At 44.9% G+C, this 27,536-nt stretch overlaps 1 protein-coding gene and 2 long non-coding RNA genes across 10 annotated transcripts in view; 2 read left to right on the forward strand and 1 right to left on the reverse strand.

Annotated features, from left to right (window-relative positions):
• The window catches only part of LOC135878453 (uncharacterized), a 37,139-nt gene extending 33,133 nt beyond the window's left edge, over window positions 1–4,006 (forward strand). Inside the window, exon 3 of the long non-coding RNA XR_010561393.1 lies at window positions 3,928–4,006. This is a non-coding gene — a long non-coding RNA (uncharacterized LOC135878453). The remainder of the gene's footprint in view (window positions 1–3,927) is intronic.
• Window positions 1–17,069, reverse strand: part of AMPD3 (adenosine monophosphate deaminase 3) — a 57,340-nt gene extending 40,271 nt beyond the window's left edge. For 3 of the 7 annotated variants that reach the window (XM_065404122.1, XM_065404127.1, XM_065404128.1), the window contains exons 1-3: window positions 16,463–16,546; window positions 3,952–4,177; window positions 843–1,038 (exon numbers count right to left, since the gene is read on the reverse strand). In XM_065404122.1, coding sequence (XP_065260194.1) covers window positions 843–1,038; window positions 3,952–4,177; window positions 16,463–16,484 — 444 coding nt within the window. In that variant the 5' untranslated portion in view covers window positions 16,485–16,546. Of the gene's footprint in view, window positions 1–842; window positions 1,039–3,951; window positions 4,178–12,805; window positions 12,865–16,462; window positions 16,547–16,981 lie in introns of those variants that run through there. The other 4 variants (XM_065404129.1, XM_065404126.1, XM_065404124.1 and 1 more) reach the window with 4 other exon arrangements.
• Window positions 17,070–19,738: 2,669 nt separating this feature from the next.
• LOC135878755 (uncharacterized) overlaps window positions 19,739–27,536 on the forward strand; it is a 56,293-nt gene continuing 48,495 nt past the window's right edge. For both annotated transcript variants that reach the window (XR_010561399.1, XR_010561400.1), the window contains exon 1: window positions 19,739–19,820. This is a non-coding gene — a long non-coding RNA (uncharacterized LOC135878755). The remainder of the gene's footprint in view (window positions 19,821–27,536) is intronic.

Here is a 27,536-nt window from a genome sequence, read left to right on the forward strand (position 1 = left end):
GTCATTTCCTGTGGCAATGAGTTAGGCACCTGCCCTCACTCTACACAAAATGGGGGGAGGAGGTTGTGCTGCTGCCCACCTACTAATTTTTAGTCTAGTGGTTAGAGCACTCATGTTGGAGACTCAGGTTCAATTCCCCCCTCTCTGGCAGAAATAGAGAGGATTTGAAAGTGGTGTCTCACCTCTCAGGAGAGTGCTCTCTGGGCCTATGGAATATTCTGATATGGGGCTTCCTAAATCTCTCCTCCTGAAACTCTTCCACTGTGTATAAATAAGGAGTGAGTGGAGCAGTGGGACTGGACTCTGGGTCTCCCACCTCTGCAGTGGATGCCTTAACCACTGGACTAGTCATTTTCTCTCTCGCCCAATGACACTAAGTATTTATGCACCATTTACCAAGGGACCCTAAAACTGGGATTTAGGCACCTATGTCTGAAACTTAAGACCCAGGTCTTAAGTGCCTTGCCCAAGGTCACAGAAGAAGTTGGTGAAAAAGCCCAAAGTTAAAACCAAGAGTTGAGTCCAAATCTAGTGCTTTAAGCACAAGAGCATTCTTCCTCCTATCTCTGTATGCTAAAGCACATATTTAATGCCTTGTTATATTTTACATTTTTTTCTTACCAATTAATATACACAGTCATAAATAACCTGGGGCAAATTCTGCCTCATCACACCTGTACTACCCCATTGACTTCAGTGTGATATGTCAAAGTATAACAGGAGGGCCATAATAGGTAATCATTCCACACTGCATAAGTCCTCTCTCTTTATTCTCCCCCCCCCCCCCCGCCGCCCCCTTTCCCACCCAGAATACTAAAAGAAAAAATTGACACATTTCTTACCCCAGCACAGTAATCCCCACCGATTGTAACTCTCTGAAACTCTGGAACTGTAAATGGCACTTGGACTAGCTGACCAACACCTGGAAGAACTGGAGTTGCAGGAGAGGGAAGTGAACTGACTGATGGTGCCTTCCACTCTTGGGTTGGCATTTGTAATGACAAGGACTGGGACCGAATCATCTTGAAACTTTTCTTCCTAGGAATTCATGGTATCAAAAGTTATGTATCAGAAACCTGTCTATATAGCAAAGAAGTATTTCATTCTAGAAGGCTTTCTGTAGTATGATAGATTTCAAATTATTCAAAAATTTTGGTTTATAAAAATGAGCTTTGAACTGTTTAGTCCAGTGATATTTCTGACACTTGTAGCATGCTACATGCAATTTATGTACAACACACACACAATAAGCCCTGATTTAGAAAATAGATAACTGAAAGTTGGTGTGCAGATTTTTTTTTTTTTTTTTTTTTTTTTTGTGCTGTTGCAGCAGCATCACTTTCAAGTGAGAGATTGATGTCACTGTAATGAGTGGAAAATATGTTCACTACACCTGTGCTTAATATAGCAGGAGTTGAGAAATTTCTGACTCTTAAAACATTATTGCACCAGAACTTAATAAAATGGCAGCTAGGAATGTGAGTGGGTGTGTACTGGGTAAGGTAAGTGGTTATATACCATCAAAAGCTATTACATCGGCTTCTGATTCTTGGTGACAGCTGCAGGGTTTAGAAACATATCAAGTTGACAGGTATGGTTTCATTTAAAAATACAGGTGTGTTTCTGGTGTTTTGTAAGTAGCAAAGGCATGCTCTGTCCATATGAGGAAAATCGTTCAGTTGATTGACTTCAACAGGATCATGCCCTTTATATTCAATGGGAATTTGGCCTTTTACTTCAGAGAGCAGGAATGGATTTGTACAACAAAATCAAATCCCTGTTTTAAATTGCCACTTTAGAATACCACATGAGGTTTCCAGTACAAAGATAAAGCCCACCTCATCAGGCAAACTGTTTGCTGATCCCTTGCTTAAGACAAGTTTAACTGACTGGCAATGCATAATGTTCTGATTAGCAATCAATCTTGTAAAAGATATATTTATATACCACTAAATTAAATCTCCCTTATAAAGCTTACTTGCAATTTATTTTTCTAAACATTTAAAATATACTTGAAATAATGAATTACCTGTGACTTGCGTGCTGTATACTTCTCCCGCTTCATAACTTTACAGAAAATGTGCCAAAACTTTAAAATGACCTTACAGGAAAACTTGAATAGTAATGCAAATACAGAGCCACCATTGCCTAGTAACAGTGACCAATGGCAAAACTTGGCACCTACTTCAAGAACCTCTAAAGATTCCTTCTCCAATCCAGTGTCAATAAGAGTCCTTAAACAGAAGGAACACTGAAGTCTGGGGATTTGTATTAATTCTGTAACACTTCCTCAAATTTGTGGTATAAATAATACACAAGAGCCAAATTCTACTTTCACTTACTTAGGTGTAACCCCCACGCCCCGAAGTCAATACTGAAGCTCCTCTTAAAATGTCACTCAATACGAATTGAAGTCAGTGGGAGTTATACTTGTAGGCAGAACTGGGCCATAAGTGTTCTTCAATCATTGAGGGCAAGGGTGATTACTAGTCCCATCCCCACAAGTGAACAGTATAAATATAGTATCCCACTTACCAGGATCAGGCCTGTACTAATACTTAGACCCAAACACAGCTTGATTGAAGCTATTTTTATAAGGCATTTTCCCACATTAAATATGTTTTGTTTAAATATCCTGTTAGAAGTTTTTCCACAAGAAAAAAAAAGTATCAAATGGTTGTTTGAATGCGTGGAAAGACAAGGTAGAGGGTTTTTTGTTTGTTTTTTTTTAATTTATTTTTATGACCATGTCAACTGCTGAAGCCCACTAATTGAACTTTCATGATTCACCTCCAAAATATCTCAGCAAATATCATCATGTTGATAGCAGAATTAAATCACTTTTCTACCTTGCTTCCCTGTTACTTAAATACAGACTTTGTTTTTTATTATAATGTAATTGTAGTAATCTTTTTCTCAAAGGAAAATAAAATGAATGTGTATTTTTAGAACTTCATGTTTGTTTAATAGATGGCAATCTATTATTAGATCTCATATGGCCTTTATCTCTGAGTTAAGGGAACCCTAATAATAACCCATTTGAGCCCATGACACTTCTCAGTTTCTCCTTCAGTGATTAAAAATCAAGCATTTGCTGTCATCTATTTTTATAGAGCTAAAACAAAAACATTGAACCTGACTGCTGTAAATGTTTAGATGTGTTAAAACTCAACATTGAGACTGAAAATCATGTTTTCAAAAAACACACCCAGCTTCCTTAAGTGTGTTGCTGATTTTATTTACATTGAAAGAATCTCAGTTTGTATTTGCCTCTCGCCAGCTGTGCTGTTTTGTTGAACTTGTGTATTACTGGGAATACATGTCAGGGGATGACCTCACCAACTCAGGATCCTTCTCTAATTCTGTTAGAGGACACTCCCCAGATCATCTGCAACAGGAGCGACAAAGGGGCTTTACAAAGGGTGTGAAAGCCACCTGTTCATGTGTGTATGTTCCCTGACCTTGAAATGGTCTCTCTGAACAATCCTGGGGCAGATTATTCCCATCCTTAATGGATCAGAACAAGCAAGTGCTAAGAACCTGTAATTCCCACTAATTTATTTTAAAGAGTACTGCAGGTGAAGAGCACCTCTCAGGATCTGGTCCAATAGCAATATGTTTGTGAGGTGGTGATGTGCGTTGTGTTCGTCGCATTCTGAATGCAAGTAAACTCTACAACTTGCAACATACGTTTACCTTTTCAAGACACTGTTTGTTGCAAAGCAGCTGCCAGAGTTTGACCCTTTGTATATATCAAAACATTCAGTATTACAACTTCCAGGAACACGTGCAATAAAGCAACACATTCTAAATCATACAGCACAGGTTGTGCTGGCTTCTGTGTTCAAGTATTATGGATGAGTATCATGCCATTTGTGATGTATTCCTGTATGTAATTCTAAAACCCACTTTAAACATTTTTTCCAGGAAAACAATGGCTACTGAACAAACCTCTTAGCTGTCTCCACAGAATGCTGTTCTGCCAACTCCTTCTCCAGTTCCCTCTCTTTAGCCTCTTTCTGCCCAATAGGACAGTCTTCAGGCACAGTGAATAGTGACAAGGCATCTTTGCTGTCTTCTTCTCGGAGAACTTTAGCAAATACCTTCTCTGCTAGAAGCCGTACCTGCTCATCAACCTCAGAAATGTTCAGCTTTGGAAATTGCCTAGGCATCTCTGCTAATAAGAAAAAACAAGCCAGTTCACAGAATTGTAACTAAAAGTTGAATAAAACAATTATTTCATGGCATTTCTACTGAAACTAAAATAAGTTTAGAATGAGAGAAAAAGTGTGTGCATGCATACAATTTACAGCACACTAGCTATGAAGCACACTACAGGACACTAGCTTAACAGTAGTCAATAGTACATAAGGCAACAACCAATCTGTCATAAGAATCAAGGGAATCCTTTGAGTATGTTTGTTGTGGAGCTCAGTTTAATTTGTGAATTAGGACTTTTTTTTAAACTCAGAGGATAAATTTTGTTACTTCCATCAGAAAGTAACACTTCTAACAAATTGGTTAGGTACAAATTGATTTAGGCACAAAAATGCCACTGCCTTAAGGCTGATTGAAGAGAAATGAGACTGAATGAAAGGCCATTCTCTGTGCCAGATGATCATATGGTATAGGGTAAGATGAGATTTCCATTGCTGAGTAATGCTGCTTGGGCTGAAGGATACTCTTGTATTTATCATCTTCTATGTGAAGATATAGAGAAGGCAAGTATGATTAATAAGGAAGTTCACTTGCACTAATCTTTATGTGATTCACAACCTTGTGTCACAGGTCAGGGCAACTGCATCTGTATTTCCCCACAGTGGTCTGGCAAGGGCACCCACTCTCAAGCGTCCAGAGCCCTAGCCATTGCTTTTCTTGGGCTGATACCTGTCTCTCACTCCCTTCTGACCAGGGTATTTCCAGGCTGCACAGTTCCCTGACTCTACTGAGACAGGCTGCCAAGCACACCTGCTTGCTTTCACTTCGGAGACTGAGAACAGAAAGTTTGTCAACAGGGATAAGTGACCACACCATTCTTTTTATGCAAATCTATTTTATTTTTAAGGTAAAAACACTACAAAGAAAACTTATTAAACAGTAAAATAACCTGCATGCTAATAAGCTTCCCAGACATCAACCCAATTCTGATATGGGCTCTGTCAGGAGCAGTCCTACCTCACCCTATGGGTTTTCTTGTCACGACAAATTCATCACAGCTTCCGCTCAGAACAAGCACAGCCTTATGGGGCCTCAGTAGGCCCCATCCTTCCACCCCTTCTTTAAGAATTAGGGCCCTCCATCTGTAACCCACACATCTCCCGGGTGTGGTGTTCTGTCCCATCTAGTCGCACCGAGACCACTTAGAGAGATAAAATGAGTCTGCTCTATAGCCTTAGCTAACAGCCAGTTGGCTTTTAGCTCATGCGGTAGAGCAGGGGTCAGCAACCTTTCAGAAGTGGTGTGCTGAGTCTTCATTTATTCACTCTAATTTAAGGTTTCGCGTGCCAGTAATACATTTTAACGTTTTTAGAAGGTCTCTTTCTATGTCTATAATATATAACTAAACTATTGTTGTATGTAAAGTAAATAAGGTTTTAAAAATGTTTAAGAAGCTTCATTTAAAATTAAATTAAAATGCAGAGCCCCCTGGACCAGTGGCCAGGACCCAGGCAGTGTGAGTGCCACTGAAAATCAACTTGTGGGCCACCGGTTGCCTACCCCTGCGGTAGAGGCTCATGCACTAAGCTCCAGAGGTCCCTGGTTCAATCCCACCCGCCGACAACTGGGGTCTCTTGGCGTTACATATGCACCAGGGGTCCTGTCTGGTTTTTGGTCAGGAAAAAGGTACTCAGTCTGTTTAAAACCCAGGCTATTTATCCAAAAAACCCAGGAGAGTGGCTTCAGAACCTTGATAACAGAGGAAGTACATTAGCATCCCCTACCCTGCTAGAGAAGGTATATACAATGCCACGATAACACGTACGCAATGGCATATATTTATACAATGTACTCTAAAGGTGTTAACCCTAATTCAATAAAGTTTAACCTTATTGATTTTAAGTTTCTGAATTCCATAAAGTTTGTTCAGTATATTAGACTGTCAGTCTGTCATAATGTTACCAAAATTCTCATATTATTGGGCATTCCCAAGACACATGTACATATGAACCTATTGAGACTTGGTGCTAGAAATTATACAAATTCCCTGCATTTCCACAAGCAGTGAGTTTTTGTAATGTAATATATATTCAATGGAGAAAGTTACAAGTATTCATTCTGAACAAAACAAATACAGGAGGAGGGATAGCTCAGTGGTTTGAGCATTGGCCTGCTAAACCCAGAGTTGTGAGCTCAATCCTTGTGGGGGCCATTTAGGGATCTGGGGCGCAAAAAAAAAAAAAAGTTGGGGATTGGCCCTGCTTTGAGCAGGGGGTTGGACTAGATCTCCTGAGGTCCCTTCCAACCCTGATATTCTATGATTAATAAAGTGGGAAGCCATACTAGCATGGGAAGTCACACTAGCAGAATTCCTTCCTGCCTCCTATTCTACTCCAGTGTCTTTAAATCAATTCCATACCCATATACAAGTTGAAAACTGATTTTAAATTCAGTCATATTTGCATATCTTTACCTTTTGTTTGTCATGGAGCGCTTGTGAAGTAGAGGTAACTTTTAAATACAGAAGTTGAAATGCTGTATTTAGCTCAGCAGAGGTTTTTAATTAGTTTTCTAACAGCTCATAACTTGCTTTGATCTGCATGTGAGAGGGAGGCAGGGTATGGACTGTAGTTTCTATTGAGTTTTTAATTTTTTTTTTAAAGCTGTTTTTATATTTAGTGTTTCTATTTTAATATCTTTCCATCATAAAAAGTCTGGAGTTTTTTTTATAGCTGCGCCACTATAGATGATCTTTTAGAGTTTCTTCTGCAACTCTACAGTTTTGTTTGTTGAACTCCTTCACACACACTATCCCCAGCCTGGAACTTGATACATATGGTAGCAATTCAGGGAAAACTGTGAGCAAGTTATTGCCCAGCAGTATTAGTTTGTAAAGCATTTTTAAATACTTTTGGGTATGATAGGTGCTATTTTGAGCCAGATTCCATTGTATTTATTTGGGTTTAAAAATAGATGTGAACATGCATCAAAAAATTGGATCCAAATACCTTTGGAAAGTCTGGATCTGACCTTTGCATTTCAGGTGCCTCTTTGTATTTTTTTTTTTAAAATACATATTCAGTTACTGTGGTGTTTATTTTAAAAGTTTGTCTTATGCTAAAAACCAGTCTGGGTCATGACAACTTGGCATGATTTTGTCAATGCCCATATTACAATATTTCTGCAAACACGCTGCAGGCTTCAAATATTGATCCTTTTGATATGTCAGCCTGTTTTCTCAATCTAAAAGATTCTTCTAATTAACATCCACCTGTTTCCACAGTTGATTTGAGATTTGCTCTTGCTTTTAGTCTAAAAAGCTGATGTAGGTTGAGAAAATAGTGAATTTATAAATAAAAACATAAGAATGGCCATACTGGGTCAGACCAATGGTCCATCTAGCCCAGTATCCTGTCTTCCAACAGTGGTCAGTGCCACATGCTTCAGAGGAAATGAACAGAACAGGGCAATTTATCTAGTGCTCCATTTCCTATCGTCCAGTCCCAGCTTCTAGCAGTCAGAGGTTTAGGAATACCCAGAGCATGGGGTTCTGTCCCTGACTATCTTGGCTATTAGCCACTGATGGACCTATTCTCCATGAACTTATCTAATCTTTTTGGAATCAAGTTATAGTTTTGGCCTTCACAACATCCCCTGGCAACGAGTTCCACAGGCTGATTGTCCATCAGTGGCGTAGCTAGGAGTGAAAATTTGGGTGGGCCCAACTTTTGGGTGGATGAGCAATGACAGGCTGTGCTCGCTCAGCGTCTCCCCTGATGCCATGCCCTCTTTCTAGCCTTGGTGCCCCCAGACACTGGGCTTCACCTGCCAAGCTGGGTATGCACATGGGGTGGCTCAGAAAAGCTGAACAATCCCAGTCTCTTCATGTGGAAGCTGTTCCATACCCCAATAGTTTTTTGTTGCCCTTCTCTGTACTTTTTCCAATTCTAATGTATCTTTTTTAGAAATGTGGTGACCAGAATTGCACACAATATTCAAGGTGGATTTATATAGTGGCATTATGATATTGTCTGTCTGTCCATCCCTTTCCTAATGGTGGCTAACATTGTTAGCTTTTTTTGACTGCCACTGCACATTGAACAGATGCTTTCAGAGAACTATCCATGATAACCTCAAGATCTTTCTTGAGTGGTAACATAATTTTGACCTCATCATACTGTATGTATAGTTGGGGTTATGTTTTCCAGAGTGTATTACTTTGAATTTCATCTGCTATTTTGTTGCCCAGTCACCCAGTTTAGTTAGATCCCCTTGTAACTCTTATTGTAGTTAGCTTTGGACTTAACTCTTGAGTAATTTTGTATTGTCTACAAACTTTGCCATCTCACTGTTTACCCTTTTCCCCAGATCATGAATACAGTGAACAGCACTGGTCACAATATAGATCCTTGGGGATCCTGCTATATACTTCTCTCTGCTGTGAGAACTGACCATTTATTCCTACCTTTTTGTTTCCTATCTTTTAACTAGTTACTGATCCATGAGAGGACCTTCCCTCTTATCTCAGGATTGCTTTGTTTGCTAAAGAGCCTTTGGAGAGGGACCTTGTCAAAGGCTTTCTGAAAATCTAAGTACTGTACACTATAGCCACTGGATCACCCTTGTTCACATGCTTGCTGACACCCTCAGAGAATTCTAAGTTGGTGAGGCATGATTTCCCTTTACAAAACCCATGTTGACTGTTCCCCAACATGTTGTATTCATCTATGTGTCCAATAATTCTATTTCAACCAATTTGCCTGGTACTGAAGTTAAGCTTACTGGCCTGTAATTGCCAGGACTGCCCCTGGAGCCTTTTTTTAAAAATGTCATTACTTTAGCTATCCTCAGTCATCTGGTACAGAGGCTGATTTAAGTGACAGGTCACCTACCACATTTGTAGTTCTGCAATTTCATATTTAAGTTCCTTCAGAACTCTTGGGTGAATACAATCTGGTTCTGGTGACTAACTACTGTTTTAATTGATCATTTTGTTCCGGAATCTCCTCTACTGACACCTCAGTCTGGGACAGTTCCTCAGATTTGTCACCTAAAAAGAATGGCTCGGGTTTGGGAATCTCTCTCTCATCCTCTGCAGTGTAGCCTAATGCAAAGAATTCATTTAATTTCTCCGCAATGGCCTTATCTTCCTTGAGTGCTCCTTTAGCACATGGATTGTTCAGTGGCCCCACTGATTGTTTGACAGGCTTCTTACTTTTGATGTACTTTAAAAAAATATTGCTGTTAGTTTTTGTCTTGGCCTGCCTTCTGAAACTTTTACAATTGACTTGACAGGGTTTGTGCTCCTTTTGATTTTCCTCAGTTGGATTTGACTTCCAGTTTTTAAAGGATGACTTTTTGTCTCTAACTACCTTTTACTCAATTTAACCATGGTGGCATTCTTTTGGTGGTCCAATTGATTTTTTTTCTTTTTTGGGGGGGGCATTTGGGGTATACATATAGTTTACGCCTCTTAAATACCATTGTGACGTTGTGCAGTCTACATGGTTTTATAAAAACATGACAATAAGTGAATATAATGTAACTGGGATAGTTTTATAAAAAATTTGATAATAAGTGACTATAATGCAAATGGGATATGCTTTGTGCAAAAGGTCTCTTGTAAGGTATCATTACAAAGCTCATAATCTACTGAGTGTGATCAACCTATTTGTAGAAATGTACCACTCTTGTATCTAAAACTAGAAATATAAAATGTAACTCTGAGGGCCTATTGTAATTATGTAAAGTGTGGGCCATTAATGATGGTTTGGAATCTTGATGACTCCCATTAACCAGGACCATTGTCTGCAGATGGCTGTTTACCTGTGAGTCTCCCTGTATATGTGTGTGCTGGCAAGTGAGTAATGAAGTCTTGCAGTGACATGTGATCATGTCACCTGAACTGGAATCCATCTTTAACCTGGTGCTTTTCCACTGTGACGGGTTGGATCACAGAAACCCCCTTGGGAGCTGCCACCCAATGTGCCAAGACTACCCCTGCTTCTGTTTTCCCTGCCAGCTCAGGACTCCAGCACCCTGTCTTGCTGAACCAGACACTCCAGTCTGCTCTAACAAAGACTCAGGGTCTGAATCACTTGTCCCAAAGCTGCAAGTTTACCCGAAACCAGCTCACAGGCGTGTGCTTGTCTTTAGCACTCAGATGCCCAACTCCCAATGGGGTCTGAACCCAGATAAATCCGTTTTACCCTGCATAAAGCTTATGCAGGGCAAACTCATAAATTGTTCGCCCTCTATAACACTGATAGAGAGATATGCACAGCTGTTTGCTCCCCCAGGTATTAATACATACTCTGAGTAAATTACTAAATAAAAAGTGATTTTATTAAATACAGACAGTAGGATTTAAGTGGTTCCAAGTAGTAACAGACAGAACAAAGTAAGTCACAAGCAAAATAAAATAAAATGCGCAAATCTATGCCTAATCAAACTGAATACAGATAATCTCACCCTCAGAGATGCTTCAGTAAGTTTTTCTCAGACTGGACACCTTCCAGGCCTGGGCACAATTCTTTCCCCTGGTACAGCTCTTGTTGCAGCTCACGTGATAGCTAGGGGATTCTTCATGATGGCTTCTCTCCCTCTCTCTTCTGTTCCACCCCTTTATATATCTTTTGCATAAGGCGGGAACCCTTTGTCCTTCTGGGTTTCCACCCCCCCTCACTGGAAAAGCACCAGGTTAAAGATGGATTCCAGTTCAGGTGACATGATCACATGTCACTGCAAGACTTCATTACTCACTTGCCAGCACACACATATACAGGGAGACTCACAGGTAAACAGCCATCTGCAGACAATGGTTCTGGTTAATGGGAGTCATCAAGATTCCAAACCATCATTAATGGCCCACACTTTACATAATTACAATAGGCCCTCAGAGTTACATTTTATATTTCTAGTTTTAGATACAAGAGTGGTACATTTCTACAAATAGGTTGATCACACTCAGTAGATTATGAGCTTTGTAATGATATCTTACAAGAGACCTTTTGCACAAAGCATATCCCATTTGCATTATAGTCACTTATTATCAATTTTTTTATAAAACTATCCCAGTTACATTATATTCACTTATTGTCATGTTTTTATAAAACCATGTAGACTGCACAACGTCACAACCATAATAAAAGGTTGTCAAGGCTGAATCCCAACTCTGTCACTCTGAGTGCAGAAGTGGGGCCCTCAAGGATTTTAAAAATTAATACTTGCCACTCCAGGCTTGTATTAAACTCCCAAGGTCACAGCTTTTCTCTGACCTTGGCTTGGTAAACGCTGCCACCACCCAAATGCAACAAAACCCCCTTTGAATCCAGGAAGGAGCACTTGGGAATTCCTCCTTGTGGGGTGCCCTCAAGCCCTTTCACCCTCCCTCCAGGAAAAAGCTGAGAAAGGAAAAAAAAGAGATTAGCTGTGGCTACCAGCTAATCAAACAACATGCACAAACCTCTTCGGACACCAAAAATCCAATCCTGTTTTTAAAAAAGGTAAACTTTATTAAAAACCAAAAGAAAGAAAATGCATCTGGAACTTAGGCTTTTGCTAGATTTTAAGAGAAATTTCAAAACTCAAGCACCCAAAATAGCTTTCTTGGGGGTTCAGCTTAAAGGTTACAAGCAAACAAATGCATCAGGGGTTAGCACAGAGGAGATCCACAAGCCAATAAGAAATAACCCTAATCACGTCTAGCTAAACATTCTGATCTACTTACACATTTGGAGTTCAGATAAGTAGTTCTAGGCATGAGCTGATGACTTATAATCATACTTGGCTTAGCTGCTTATAGCATGGCTGCTCTGTTCCTCCAGCCCAAAGAACAACAGACAAAGGGAAAGTTTCTTTCCCAATTTTAAAAAGTTCTACCTTCCCATTGGCTCTTTTGGTCAGGTGCCCACTTTTTTTTCCCTTTACCTGGGGGACTTTTTAACCCTTTACAGGTAAAGCAAATAAAGGACAGCTACCAAGAGGGATTTTACAGCTAACTGGCTGGGTGTCCATCAAAAGAAGCTACCTACACACACACACACACACACACACACACACACACACACACACCTACCTTAATTTATTACACAGGTATATCAATTTCAGTTTAACTAGCCTCCTCACTTTTGTGTAGTTCCTCTTTTTGAAGTTAAATGCTACTGTGGTGGATTTCTTTGGTATCTCTCCCCCTCCCCAAGGATGTTAAATTTAAATACATTATGGTCATTATTACCGAGTGGCTCAGCTATATTCACCTCTTGGACGAGATCTTGTGCATCATTTAGTACTAAATCAAGAATTGCCCCTCTCCTTGTGGGTTCTAGGACTAGCTGTTCCAAAAAGCAGTTAGTAATGGTGATTTACTGGATATTTTTATTCTTATCTTGCATCTGATCCAAAGCCCAGGGAAATCAATGGAAAGACTCCCATTGAGTTCAGATATACCCTTAAGCTTTTCTGTTCAGCAGCAATATGATAACACCAAATATTAAACTTTCACAAAATCAAGTATAATCTTAGAACAACTTCTATACACATGGTTGACCTAGTAATGCAGTGACAATGCAATATGTATCCAAATTGAGCTTCTAATGTCAGTTTCTCACTCTCATCTCATTAAAGTCATAGGAATCTTTCTACTGACCTCTGTAGCCATTGTTGTCAGCAACAGTTGCATGCAGTATTGTTGCAGCTGTGACAATCCTAGGATAGTAGAAAGACAAGGTGGGTGAGGTAATATCTTTTATTGGACCAACTTCTGTTTGTGAGACACAAACTTTCAAGCCACACAGAGCTCGTCTCTCTAACCAACAGAAGTTGGTCCAATAAAATATATTATCTCACCCACCTTGTGTCTCTAATAATAGTTAGACCCAGATATAGCTGCTGACAATAATTGTCAGTAATAAGGACTTCCTAGGCTGCCTCAGGTGGTGTTGGAAACAGTTCACAGCTAGTGAATGTAGGACCAAATCAGCTCCATTAAAGATAGTATGACTAGTCCTCAGTGTTTCAGAGTAGCAGCCGTGTTAGTCTGTATCAGCAAAAAAAACAGGAGTAGAATCATAGAATATCAAGGTTGGAAGGGACCTCAGGAGGTCATCTAGTCCAACCCCCTGCTCAAAGCAGGACCAATCCCCAGACAGATTCCCCCCCCCGATCCCTAAATGGCCCCCCTCAAGGACTGAACTCACAACCCTGGGTTTAGCAGGCCAATGCTCAAACCACGGAGCTATCCCTCCCCCATTTGTGGCACCTTAGAGGCTAACAAATTTATTTGAGCATAAGCTTTTGTGGGCTACAGCCCACTTCATCGGATGCATGTAGTGGAAAATACAGCACACACACACCGCCCCCCCACCCCTCCTCTCCTCTCTCCTCTCTCTCTCTCTCTCTCTCTCTCTCTGAAACAATGGGTGTTACCATACACACTATAAGGAGAGAGATCAGTTAAGGTGAGCTATTATCAGCAGGAGAGGAAAAGAACTGTTTGTAGTGGTAATGAAAATGGCCCATTTCCAGCAATTCACAAGGAGATGTGAGGAACTGGAGGGGGGGGGGGGGGGGAGAGGAAGCATGGGGAAATAGTTTTACTTTGTGTAATGGCCCATCCACTCCAGTCTTTATTCAAGCCTAATTTAATGGTGTCCAATTTGCAAATTAATTCCAACTCAGCAGTCTCTCGTTGGAGTCTGTTTTTGAAGTTTTGTTGTTGTAATATTGTGACTTTTAGGTCCTCAGTGGTGGATTTAGAGTTAGTGGGGCCCTGTGCTCAGCTTCATTTTTGGGGCCCCCCCTTGGGACCCAGCCAAGAAAAAGAACATTCTCTTATCTCCCCCCCCGCCCCCGTTTTTCATTTTTTTTCTTCATCCTCCTCCTATAATTAATAGGAAGTAAATGAAAATAAAGTGAGGTACCTTGATTGTATTTTGTAGTCTAATTTATTTTTCCATAGACCACTCGAAAAATCGCTGAGGGTCTCGGTGGACCACTTAATGATCTTTCCAGATATTGTTTGTACCGTTAGCTAACTATTGTAAAGTGCTTTGGATAAGAGGCTTTATTTAAAAAACAGTAAAAAAAACATTGGGGTCCAGGGTCTAGTCAGAACTTAGGGTGCAGGGAGGGCTCAGAGCTGGGGCAGGGGGTTGGGGTGTGGAGCGCTTACCTGGGGCAGCTCCCATTTGGTGCGAGGGGTGCAGGTGGGAATGTGGGGGGGGTGCAGGAGCTCCATTTGGTGCTCAGGGTGGGGGGTACAGGAGTCAGGGCACGGGGCAGGGGTGTGGTCTGGGGTCATGGGGGTGCTCTCAGCCCCCTGCCCTACCCCACCCCAGTCCCCTGCCCTGAGCGGCTCAAGGCAGGGGGTTGGGGGGGGGGTACATGTGGAGGAGTGCGGGGACCCCACCTTTGCTTTGCCCCACCCCAATTCCCCCCCCTTCCCCAAGGCCCCACCACTGCCTCTTCTCCACCTCCTCCCCTGAGCGTGCTGTGGCCCCTGCTCCTCCCCCTCCCTCCCGGAGTGACCTGAGTGTTGGCAGCAGGGGAAGCGCAGGGAGGGATGGGAAAGCGGTACACTCGGGGGAGGAAGTGGGGGAGGGGGACCTTGGCTGCTGGTGGGTGCAGAGACTGCAGCAGGAGTCCCAGGAGCCAGCAGGACCAAGCTTCTGCCCCTGCAGCTCCCTGTCATGAGGGGGGCCCATGCCAGGGCACCCTGTGTTTTGCTGTAAAACCACCTCTGCTAGTCCTAGTGGAACATGGAGCTGAAAAATGGTTTTGTCCCATCTATAGTAGCAGTTTCATCATTGGCTGAGTAGGCCTAGAGAGGGATCCACTGCTGAACAATCATTGTCAGTGACTGATCACTTTCCTAGTGTAAAAATGGCCTTAGTTACATAACTGTTAAAAACTGAAGTACAGTAGGAAACCGCTTGCCTGATAGACTTCAGTACTTAGCCTATTCTGATTAACAAAGTGAATTTTAAGTCATTACACCAAATGTCAACTTTTCACTTCATTTTATCTATGTATACATAAACCCCTATTCTCCACTAACACCAAACTATTTTTCTTCAGGACAGTGCTTGTTCCTGTACTCCTTTTTCGGGCAAATGACAGGTGCAGGCATCTCTTGTCTTCCAAGTAGGCTGTGTTTTGTTTACATTAATAGGTCAGTTCACATCACTGAAGAAAACTTAATAAACATAAAAATTGCGAAATGACTCTTCACTCACTATGCAATTTCTAATCTCCTTGGGCTGAGTTGGTAAGTTGATACACTTCAATATTTACTGTACTCCTTTAAAATAAAATGAATCCCCCACCTAGCAAATTTTAATTTCCCAAAGTAAAAATGGCTCACTGCTGTTGTGATTTGGGAAAGAGGAAATGATGAAACATTTATCCACTCTGGGAGGAGAGGCTGAATATTATGCAGTATTCAGAAAACCCTCTGTCCTTTCCTGATCCTTGTGTTTTTGTTTTTTTCCCCCTGCTATCCCAAGGTTGCTGTAGTTGTCTTTAACTTGTGTGGGAGTTATTTCTCTTAAACTCGTAAAGTATGAGAGGACTGTGCTAGACACTACCTGACAGGATGATTACTTAAAAGACAATGATTGATCAGGAAGTTTAAAGCAGTGGTTCTCAACCAGGAGCTACATCAACTCATCTAAATATTTGCCTAGTTTTAAAACAGGCTACATAAAAAGTACTAGTAGTCAGTACAAAGTAAAATTTCACACTGATGACTAGTTTATACTGCTCTATTTACTATACACTGAAATGCAAGTACAATATTTATTTCTAAGTGATTTATTTTTAGTTACCTGGTAAAAAGGAGAAAGTAAGCAATTTTTCAGGAATACTGTGTTGTGACACTATTTTTATAAGCTAGTAGTTTAAGTGAGGTGAAACTTGGGGGTTGGGAAGACAAATCAGACTCCTGAAAGGGTACAGTGGTCTGGAAAGCTTCAGAACCACTGACTCAGAGGGCGTGATTATTATAAAATCAGAGCTGCACCAGCCACCATGAGGAATCCTATTCTGCTCCTCCACGCAGGGACCGCCAGGAGCATAGGGGTGAGGGGCTGAGAGGGGGGGAAATCTGGCCCTGGCCCGCTCTCTGAGGGAGGAGACTTGAACCAGGACCATACCGCCGCTTTCTGGCGGACGACGACAGCCAGGAGCGGGCGGGGGAGGCTCCGGCTCCAGTGTTGCAATTTGCTCTGCCGCCTGCAGCGCAGCGGCCCCAAGGTGAGCGGATCCCGGTGCCAGCCCCGCGCCGCCCTGGGGAAGAAGGACTCACCTAGTGCCCCAGGGAAAGCCATGCTGGAGGCAGCGCCAGGACGCAGGCGGCGCTGGCCTGGGAAGAAACCTTCAGCGCCGAGGAGGAGGAGGCAGCGCTGGGGCTCGCTCAGCCCCCTGCCCGGCCGGGGACTCTCCCAGGGGCGCCGGCCGCAAGCTCCGCAGCAGCATCCCGCTGCGGGCCGGGGGCGGGGTGTTATATTCAGCAGCCCCGGCATGTCCCGTCCCGCCCTGCCCGCGGGCAGCCCGCCAGCGGCTTCTTGCAGCGGGTCAGCTGGGCTCCGCGCGTGACGCCGGCCGGCTGCGGGAGCCGCTGTGCGGGGGCCCGGACCCTGACCTTGGCCCCGCGCCGCAGAGTGGAAGCAGCGCCCGGCCGGAGAGCCCGGCTGCAAAGGCCGAGGCGAGGTGCGCGGGGTTCCCGCCTCTCCCAGAGCCGCCAGAGGCCCGCGTGAAGGGACCGGCTGCAGGTGGGGTCCCCCAGCTCCCCCGCTGCGGCGGCAGGGCGAGCCCCGATCCCTACCTGAGGCGAGTGGGGGAGCCGGTCTCTCCTCCCGGCACTAGGCTTGTCCTGTAGCCGCAGCAGCTGCAGGCAGGGCAGCCGAGTGACTGTGCACAGCAGGGAACTTCTCACAAGGCGAAGGCTCGGGGAGGCGGGTTCCACCTCAAGTGCCCCTGGTGGAAACACACCGCACTGCCGCGGAGCGCTGGGGGCCAGTCGCCCAGTGGCAGTGGCTGTGGAAGGGGAGTCAGGGCTTGCATGGACCCGTTCAGGGCAGCCAGTCCGCGCTGGTTCCTTACCGAGGCTTCAGGACAAGGGTCTCTTGTCAATTGCCGCCTCCACCTCCCAAGCTCGGGGGGACAGTGCCATCTCCTGGTGCTTCACCCCTGAGCCGCCTGGCTGCCGGCGGGGTGGAGGAGCTCCCAAGGGGATGTTCCCAGCCCAATGCGCCACGAAATGTAGCCTTCTCAAATCACCTGTGTCAAACACATTTCAAGAGCACTTTAAAGAAGTGGAAAATGTAGGACCTGATCCAAAGCCTGCCCAGGTCAATGGAAAGATTCCCTTGGACATCAGTGGCCTCTGGATCAGCCCCAAAGTCTCTAGACTTTTCAAACTGCAGGTCCTGACCCAGTACTGGGTTGCGACATGTCAGGCACTGGCTCACGGTGGCTTTGGTCAGACTGACTGGGCCGTTAAAAGTCCCGTCAGCGCCACGGTGCTGCCTTGTCCCTACCTGTTCTGGCACCGCGCTGTGCCCCGGAAGCAGCCAGCAACAGGTCCGGCTCCTAGGCTGGGGGGCCATGGGGCTGCCCTCACCCCAAGCACCAGCTCCACCCTCAATGGGAGCTGGTGGGGGGCGGTGCCTGTGGGCGAGAACCGTGGGGAGCCGCCTGCACACCTCCGTCTAGGAGCCGGACCTGCTGCTGGCTGCTTCTGGGGCGCAGCGCCGTCTGCGGTGCCAGGACAGGCAGGAATACTGCATTTGCACTCCCACTGTGCCACTGACCAGGAGCTGCCGCAGGTAAGCCCATGCCCCAATCCCCTACCCCAGTCCTGAGCCTCCCCAACCCAAAGCCTCCTCCTACACCCCAAACCCCTCATCCCTGGCCCCACCCCAGAGCCTGCACCCCCAGCCCAGAGCCCTGATCCCCTCCTGTACCCCAACCCCCTACCCCAACCCTGAGCCCCCCAAACCCAGAGCCCCCTCCTGCATCCCAAACCCCTCATCCCTGGCCCCACTCCAGAGCCTGTAAAGTGTCAGGGGTATCAAACTTTGTATGCAGACCCTAATTAGATGACTGATAGGCCATAAAGTTCAGCCTTTTAGCAGCACACCTGTGTGTTACACATTTATTACACTGCCCATAGGGGAAGTTTTTTTGCCAATTCTGTCAGTTAGTGGTTGGTTTATGCCCTAACACATGAGAGTTTATCCTTTCTTTTAAAAAAGTTTTAATCTATCTAATGTAACTGTAGGTATTCTCATTATTAAATAAATATAAATGTTTTAATCCTTTTTTAAACCTATTAAGTTCTTGGCCTTAATGATATCTTTTGGTAACTACTCCCACAAATTAACTTTGCATTGTGTAAAAATGCATTTCCTGTTGATTTTTCAATTTAATTGAATATCCTCTTGTTCACATACTATACAGCAGCACCCAAATTACCTCTTCATATCATCCATAACTTTGGTAACTACTCCCACAAATTAACTTTGCATTGTGTAAAAATGCATTTCCTGTTGATTTTTCAATTTAATTGAATATCCTCTTGTTCACATACTATACAGCAGCACCCAAATTACCTCTTCATATCATCCATAACTTTGTATATATCTATCGTGACTGAAGTAGGAATATTTGTGTGAATAATAACTTGCAGGATCAAGCCCTTAATTTGGAATTTAACCTCTTCGTGACAGTAAACATGACTAGTATAGCTACAATCCAGCACAGAAGTTCCATAATATATGAACTCTATGAGAGTCAGCTCAGCATTTTAATATGTGACAAACAGAAAGTTAGTAAGTTCTGTAGTTTTGTTTGCATGCCAACATCCACTGAAGAATGCAAATTACATACACAATCTCCTGACACTGAATTTTGTGCTAATACCAATCCTTTGAGACAATAGCTTTCACCTAGGAGATGATTAAGCTGGAACATACATTAACCAAAATCAGGAAACAGTTTCTCATTTTTACTGGAGATTTTTTTCAATTATGAATATATTGCTTTAGCTCCTGAAGTGCCTTGAAGTTAATGGATTTATATTTTTAAAGTACATTCATACTATTGATTTGTACTTTACTGTAGGGCAAAACAAACTAATGGATCAGATAGCAAAATGTCTCCATATTTGTAATGGACCATTAATGGTATCCAAAGATGTGATGTTATATACTTTTCTTACCTTTGTCTTTTTGTCAGTGTTGTAATTGGTATAGGTATCTTTATATTTAACTGTTGAAGTTAGTCATACTGAAACATTAGAAATAGAAGTGATAAGAATAGTTTTGAAAAGCTGGGAGGGGAGATTGGTACTAAATGTAAAATGTTATTGAATTATATTTATAAATGTTAAATTATTCATTATATTCTCTCTACTAGAAGAGACATGCAATTCGGCAGATTTTTTTTTTTTTTAGGACATATTAATATAGATGAGAGTTGTAGTGAATTACAAAGCAAGGAAATTATTCCACGGAGGGTTTGAGATGATGTAAAACACAAGAGTGAAATCTGGTCTTGGGTTTCTCTGCAGGTGCAGTGTGTACATGCATTAAAAGGGGAGGCTTATGTTTTGCCTCTTTCAAGAATGGAGCCAAAAGACAGAGTAACTGATTGACATGCATGTAAGTAAGTAAACTAGCTAGGAAGCTGGGATTTTAGCTGCTCCTGACTTGTTTTGTTTGGGAGGGGGGTTGTGGAAGGGTTGTTTTTGTCATCAAGAGAGAGCATGAAAAACAACCATTTTTGTTTTGTTTTGTTTTGTTTTAAGATGGGTTAAATTTGGAACTTGACAGTGGTGGCAGTATACCTTTCAAATCTATTCCAGCTCTTATGGAAAGGCATTGCAATAACTCAATAGGCCAGGGTTAGAGTACTCACCTAGGATGTAAGAGGCCCAGGTTCAAATCACCCCCTCCCTGATTTAGAGCAGAGAGTTGAAACCAGATATCCCCCCTCAGTACTCTAAATAGTGGGCTATAAGGTATTCTGAGATGGGTCTCTCTCAATCTCTCCTGTTGAAGCTGCTCTACTTTGTATGAGATACTGTCATGGGGCCCACTCACCACAGTGGCACCTCCTGCTGGCCATCCTGGGGATAAGCTTTGTCAATTGCTGTGCCCTCTTCAGGTGGTGCCTCACCTACAGGGCCAGCTCCAGGCACCAGACGAGAAAGCACGTGCCTGGGGCAGCACATTGTAAGGGGCGGCATTCCGGCCAATCTTGGGGCGGCACATTCCGGCCGCCCTGCCGTGGTTCTTTTTTTTCTTTGGCAGCCTGGTCTGCAGCTCCGAAGCCCCCACCGGCTCCCCGCGCTCCGCCACTCCCAGCCCAGCAGGGGCACGGACCCCGGCCAGGGGGGCAGGAACTAGCGATCCCCGCCGCTCACCGTGCCGCCGGGCTCCCCGGGACACGCCACTCCCCGCCTCCTGCACCGGCCTCCGCCTCCCGTTCCGCTCTGAGCCCTGCCCAGCCGAGCCGCCTTTAAAGGAGCGGCTGAGCCAGCACCTCCCGCAGCCCCCCGGGGGCTCCGCCTGCCCGTCCGGGAGAGGCACCCCAAGGCCAGAGGGGGGAGCCCCTCTCACCCAGCTGCGAGGCACCGCCCTTCACCCCCCTGCAAGCTACCTTGACAGCCCTCCACACGAGCCCTGCGGCTGCCGTTCTTTTTTTTTTTTTTTTTTTTTTTGCTTTGCGGCGGCAAAAAAGCTAGAGCCAGCCCTGCTCACCTATCATCCTCTCACCCTGCAGACCCTCTTCATGACTTGGCCCTCCAACTGAGTCACCATCCGTCTTTCGCCCTTCTGGGGTTACCCAGTCTTTCTATGCAAACAGTCCCAGACAGTCTTCTCCTGTGCTGCCATGATGGTTCCACTTCCCCAGTGGCTAGTAGGGGAACCCGGGCCCACCCTCTTCTTTGGGTTCCAGTCCAGGGTCCCTCAGCTCAGCAGTTCTGGGCTCTACCCTCTCAGCCCAGGCTGCTTCCTAATCTTCCTGGTCTCTCCCCCTCCCCCCGTCCCTGGGAGTACCAACTCCCTCCTCCCAGTGCATGACTGCTCTTTCCCCAACAGCCCTGTCTGTTGTCAGCTCCTGGGCTTTATAGGTCCCATCTATTCCTGCCCAGCTGAGCAGGGGTTGCAAGCATGGGCAGCTGTGAGCCTCCCCTTTGGGGAGGCTAGCCATGCAGCCCTGCCCCTTCCACCTGAGGCCAGAGGCACCCCGGGAACTATCCCGGGCCACCGCCTGCTCTCAGCACCAGCCGCAGGCCACCAGCCACTGCCAGCCCTAGCCCCAGGCTGCCGGCCAGTCCCAGGTCACCTGCCACCCCCAGCGCCGGCCATCCCCAGCGCCGGGTCACCTGCCGGCCCCAGCGCTGGGCCACCTGGCAGCCCCCGCATCAGCCCCAGTGCTAGGCTGCTGACTTCCGGCTGAAACTGAGGTCCCGCTGGCTTGGGGGAGAGGGTGGAGCATGGGCGGGGCCAAGGCTTCCTTTAGGGGAGGCTTAGCCTCCCCTGGCCTATTATACCCACCGCCCATGGTTGCAAGCATTGTGGAGGACAGGATTAGAATTCAAAATGACCTTGACAAATTGGAGACTTCATCTAAAATCAACAAGATGAAATTCAATAAAGACAAGAGAAAAGGACTACACTCTAGAAAGGAAAAATCAAAGGCACAACTACAAAATGTGGAATAACTGGCTAGGTAGTTGTACTGCTCAAAAGCATCTGTCAGGTTATAGTGGATCTCAAATTGAGTATGAGCCAACAATGTGATGCAGTTGGTTAAAAGACTAATATCACTCTGCGGTATATTAACAGGAAGTTCATATGTAAGACATGGGAGGTAATTGTTCCATTCTACTCAGTATTGGGGAGGCCTCAGCTTTAGTAATGTGTCCAATTTTGGGGCTCCATGTTTTAGGAAAGATGTGGACAAATTGGAAAGAGTCCAGAGGAGAGCAACAGAAATGATAAAGGGTTTAGAAAACCTGACCTATGAGGAAAGGTTTTAAAAAAAAAAAAACAAAAAAAACAAAAAAAAAACCTGGACATGTTTAATCTTGAGAAAAGAAGACTGAATGGAGGGGACCTGATAAGTCTTCAAATATGTTAAGGGCTGTTGTTATAAAGAGGATGGTGATAAATTGTTCTCCGTGTCCACTGAAGGTAGAACAAGAAGTAATGGGTTTAATGTGCTTTAAGGTAGACTTAGGTTAGATATTAAGAAAAAATGTCTAACTATAACTGTAGTTAAGTTCTGAAATAGGCTTCCAAGGGTGGTTGTGAAATCCCATCAACTGGAGGTTTTTAAGAACAGGTTGGACAAACAACTGTTAAGGATGGTCTAAGTTTACTTGGTTCTTCCTCAGCGCAGGGGGCTGGCCTTGAGGACCTCTTGAGCACCCTTCCAGCCCTTCGTTTCTATGATTCTGTGATTAATATGGAATAGGATAGATACATGCAAGATATGTTACCCTACTTCCACAACTATTGCCGATTTTTTTTCTTCATGTTATTGGGCTAGGTCTTGTTTTCCCCATATTTATATGCCACTAGCCAAACAATTCCCATGATGATTATCCTATATTATGCATTGGGAGAGTTAGGTGCCTAAGAAACAAATTCACAGAAGCCAGCATACTGAGCAAGGAGCTGCCTAAGCTAGCCAGTAGGAAATGCCAAGGAGATGGGTCTGCATGTGTAGATGGCTGTTTGGGGATGAGGCCCTGCCCCTCAAAGGGACGTAGGTGCTTCCCCCAACCCAGTGTTAGGTGACTATCTCCACTCAGGATTTACAGCCATTAACCCTCTCCTGGAGTTAGGGAGAAGGAGTGTGTGTTAATGGGGATGAGAGATATAGTTGGGCAAGGAAATAAAACCATTTATTATATTTTTGCTCTCAGCATCAGTCAAAATTGTTATTGGAATGTAACCCTTCTGCCTATCTAAGTTGGCAGCAACAAGGGCCGGGTTCTGTATCTAGGGGTTCCGTTTCAATAACGCAATGCAAAACCGGCTCGAGCCCCCACCCAGTGACCTGGGACAATTACATACCACCCCCTGGGTGCCTCTAAGAGGCAATACTTCCCCTCTCGCAAGCACGGAGTCTGAGTGTAGCAGAAAATGTTTAATAACATGAGGTAAACGACATCAGCATTAAATTGGAAAAAACACCACAAACAGGATTCATAACACAAACCGTGAGCAAAAAAAACCCACCCCAGCAAATTGGGCTGTGTCCTTTCCCTTTGGTTCTTGAATCCAGCAACCCAAAAATCACCCAGAGTCCCCAAAGTCCAACACCCCCAAAGTCTCTTGGGTCCAGCAACCACCCAAAGTCCCAAAAGTCCAACAACCCCCAAAGTCTCTGTCCCTGGTCAGTGCAGCCCCAGAGTAAAAGGGGGGCACGCAGGGTGTTAAGGGGCACCTTACGTGATCCGAGGCCGGCCGTCTCTCCGTGGGGTTCCACCGCAGCCTTCACCACAAACCGCTCCACTCTACAAGCTGCTCCACTCCGAGACCTGTGAGCTGCTCCAGCCATCCCCGCAAACAGCTCCGCTCGCCGTTCCTTGGGCCGCTCCAACCATCCCCGCAAGGCTCTGCGCCACTCGCTGCTCCTCCAGTCGTCCCCACAAATTGCTCCGCCAGCTGCTTAGCAATATAGCTTCAGGCTCCCCCACTAGTTAAAACAGCAATTAATAACTTTAACTCTTTTGTGATTTCAGCTCTTAGTGATTTCAGCTCAGAGTAGGGGAGCCCCAGTGCTGGTGCACCATTGGCCCAAAGTGAATTCAGCTCAGCAGCCTGTAACTAGACTCCTAATGGAATCAAATTTAGCTCTGACATTCAACAGTGGAGAGAAGAGGTGGTGCAATTGGTGTTTCAAGCCCTCAGAGGGGGCCCATACCATCAGGTACAAATACCTGTCCCCATCCTCTCTCAATTCACTGGGTTTTGTAACCCATGCCCCTTGTCAAGCAAGTGCTACTTAGGTAATGGTGAAGGACTCACTCAGTCCTTCTGTCATACAACAGTTCCACTGGCCTTGATTCGCAGAATCAGGGTAACAAAACTTTATTCTTCCTGCCCCAATAACAGAGAAACTGGGGATCCCACACCAGCCAAAGTAACCACTTTCAGTTGCTGTTGTTTCATGCCACGCGGGTGGGTGTGCCTATGCAAACAAGATCAGCCCCTGGAGTTCTTTTCCACACTCGCCATAATTCACCACCAGCTGTCAGGGTAGAGCTCATCCTGACTCTGCTTACATCAATATCCTTAGGAAAAGTGCTAGATGGATCTTTTCCCCATGAAATAGTTGGAATATAGCTTAGGAAAACATGTTTTCTTGGTTATTGGATCTCAGACTTCAGTAAATGTTATACTTATAGATCCCATTTCAGCACTCAGGGCTTGTCTACATTACCTGCTGGATTGACAGGCAGCGATCAATCCAGTGGGGGTCGATTTATCGCATCTAGTCTAGATGCGATAAATCGACCACCGAGCGCTCTCCCATGGACTCCGGTACTCCACCGGAACGAGAGGTGCAGATGGAGTCGACGGGAGAGCGTCAGCAGTCGACTCACTGCAGTGAAGACATCGCGGTGAGTAAATCTAAGTACGTTGACTTCGGCTATGTTATTCAAGTAGCTGAAGTTGCATAACTTAGACCGATTCCCCCCGACACTCCCAGTGTAGACCAGACCTTTAATATTCTATGTAATTCTCAGTGACTTCATTGACAGTGGCACCGATTCAAGTGAAAATGAAATTTAGCCCATAGTCATATGTTGGGAACACTTTCATGTAGTTCAGACCTAATATTTGAATTCATACTCTTTTTAGTCTTAGTACTTTTGCCAAGGGTGAAAGTAATTTACAGGACTTACCGGTACTGCCGGAGTCCTGAGGGGGGCGTTGCCTCAACCGGAAGAGGCGGGGGCTCTCAAGATTTAAAGGCCCTGGGGCACAGGCTGTGGCTGGGAGCCCCAAGGCCTTTAAATCAACCCGGGGCTCCCAGCTGCGGAGGTGGCTGGGAGCCCCCAGGGCTCAGGGGCAAATTAAAGGGCCCGGGGCTCTGGCCGCTGCGGAGCTCCGGGCCCTTTAAATTTCCACCGCAGCTCCGGCTGCCGGGCTGGGGCCAGGATTTAAAGGGCCCGGAGCTCCTGTGGCTGCGGGGAGCCCCGAGCCTTGCTGGGCTGGGGCCAGGATTTAAAGGGCCCGGAGCTCCTGTGGCTGCGGGGAGACCCGAGCCTTGCTGGGCTGGGGCCAGGATTTAAAGGGCCCGGAGCTCCTGCCACTGCGGGGAGCCCCGAGCCCTTTAAATCCCGGCCCCAGCCCGGCCGCCGGAGCTGCGGGCGGGATTCAAAGGGCTCTGGGCTCCCCGCAGCCGCGGGAGCTCCGAGCCCTTTAAATCCCGGCCCCAGCCTGGCCGCCGGAGCTGCGGGTGGGATTCAAAGGGCTCTGGGCTCCCCGCAGCCGCGGGAGCTCCGAGCCCTTTAAATCCCGGCCCCAGCCCGGCCGCCGGAGCTGCGGGCGGGATTCAAAGGGCTCTGGGCTCCCTGCAGCCGCGGGAGCTCCGAGCCCTTTAAATCCCGGCCCCAGCCTGGCCGCCGGAGCTGCGGGCGGGATTTAAAGGGCTCTGGGCTCCCCGCAGCAGCAGGGGCTCTGAGCCCTTTAAATCCCGGCCCCAGCCCGGCCGCTGAGCTGCAGGCTGGATTTAAAGGGCTCTGGGCTCCCTGCCGCAGCGGGGAGCCCAGAGCCGTTTAAATCCCCACCGCGGAAGCCGGTGCAGTCCAGCACGGTGTACTGGCTCTTGCCAGAACGCCATACCGGACCGTACCGGCTTACTTTCACCTCTGGCCTTTGCTGAGACTGCCACCCACAAAACTGACATGAGAATTTGACACACAATCCGTGGGTCAGAGTCTTCTTTGCATTAACATTAGAACTGGATTCTTATTTATATTGACCCTTTAGGTCTAGCCTTTCCAGAGCGTCTCAGGATATTTTTCCTGCAGTATGTTATTACAAACTAAAATAAGTACACTGTATAAATCAAAATTTGAAAGGTATTGTATGTGGAAAATTAAAATGGAAGTGAGAACCACAGAAACCACACCAAGGGTCTGAGTGTTGAGTCACTACTCAAAAAAATAAAACTAAAAAAGAATGTATTCATAATAATCTCAATCTCAAATACCATAGCAATACTTTACCTTCAGTTTATAAATGGAAAAAACTGTAACACTTTAGTGCACCAGGAAACTTTTAAAACCAAATGAAAGGATTTGGAGCTTTTAGTCTTGAAAGCTATCAGTAAGATATTTGGAAAGTGTTCTCTTCTAACCACCTGTCAACTTTCCAGATGGAATCTACCTGTAGGCCTTGTTAGTGAAATTGCATTTGTTACAGCAGCTCTTGTGAAATATCATTTCAAAATCAGTTGATTTTTAAATCTGTTCAGTTTGGGCTTTGCAAGCATTTACTCTTAATGGAAGTTTCTCTTTGAAGTTATAAATTATATATCTGAAATTCTGAATCTTTCCTAAGCAGGAAAGATCTGGCCACATTATTGTACAAACCAATGGATCACTCATGTTTAGAGCTTGAATCATCTTTTAATCTGATCAAAGTTCAGATCCAGAAAGTTAAGTTTCACATCTGTTGTCGTAAAATCTCAAATTCATTTATAATCTTTTTAATCCAAATTTCCTCCCAAATTTCGATGTACTGCCACCCAGTCATCAGCCTCATTTTATCAGATATTCTATTCACCCAGTATACACACAAAGGAAAATATTTGGCAAGCAACTATCTGATAAGTATACACCGCCTGTGCATGCTAAATAATGTAACAGTGTAGTCATATGCCAAACCCATACTGAGAAGCTAATAGTTTCTTTAGTATGATAACTCTAAAAATGGAGAATAGTGAGAATTTTGATTTCTGCATAAACAGGACTGGAGACTTAATATAAATCTGGCAGACGTGTTTGTCTACTACAGATAGTCTCAGCAGGTGATGTGCAGTTCTGGATTTGTATTATATTTAAACTAGGGTTCAGATTTAGTGATGAACCAGATCTACGGCTTGGGTTTGGATTTCATGGCACTGAAGTCTCACAAACTGCTCTTGTGAGATTTGCTCCAAAATGGCAGATATCTTTTGAGATCAGATATCCTCATGAGATTTTCACAGAAAGTTGTTCTCAAGATATTTTGGCTGTATCTAAATGAGAACCACAAAATAAATCTGGCATTGGGTACAGCTGTGGTGGAGGTATACAAAACCCGCACCAGTAAGGAAAGGGTTAAGCAGCCGCTGTGGGCCCAGCC

Source organism: Emys orbicularis, chromosome 4 (genome assembly GCF_028017835.1).
Source record: "Emys orbicularis isolate rEmyOrb1 chromosome 4, rEmyOrb1.hap1, whole genome shotgun sequence".
In the NCBI taxonomy this organism is placed as follows: domain Eukaryota; kingdom Metazoa; phylum Chordata; order Testudines; family Emydidae; genus Emys; species Emys orbicularis.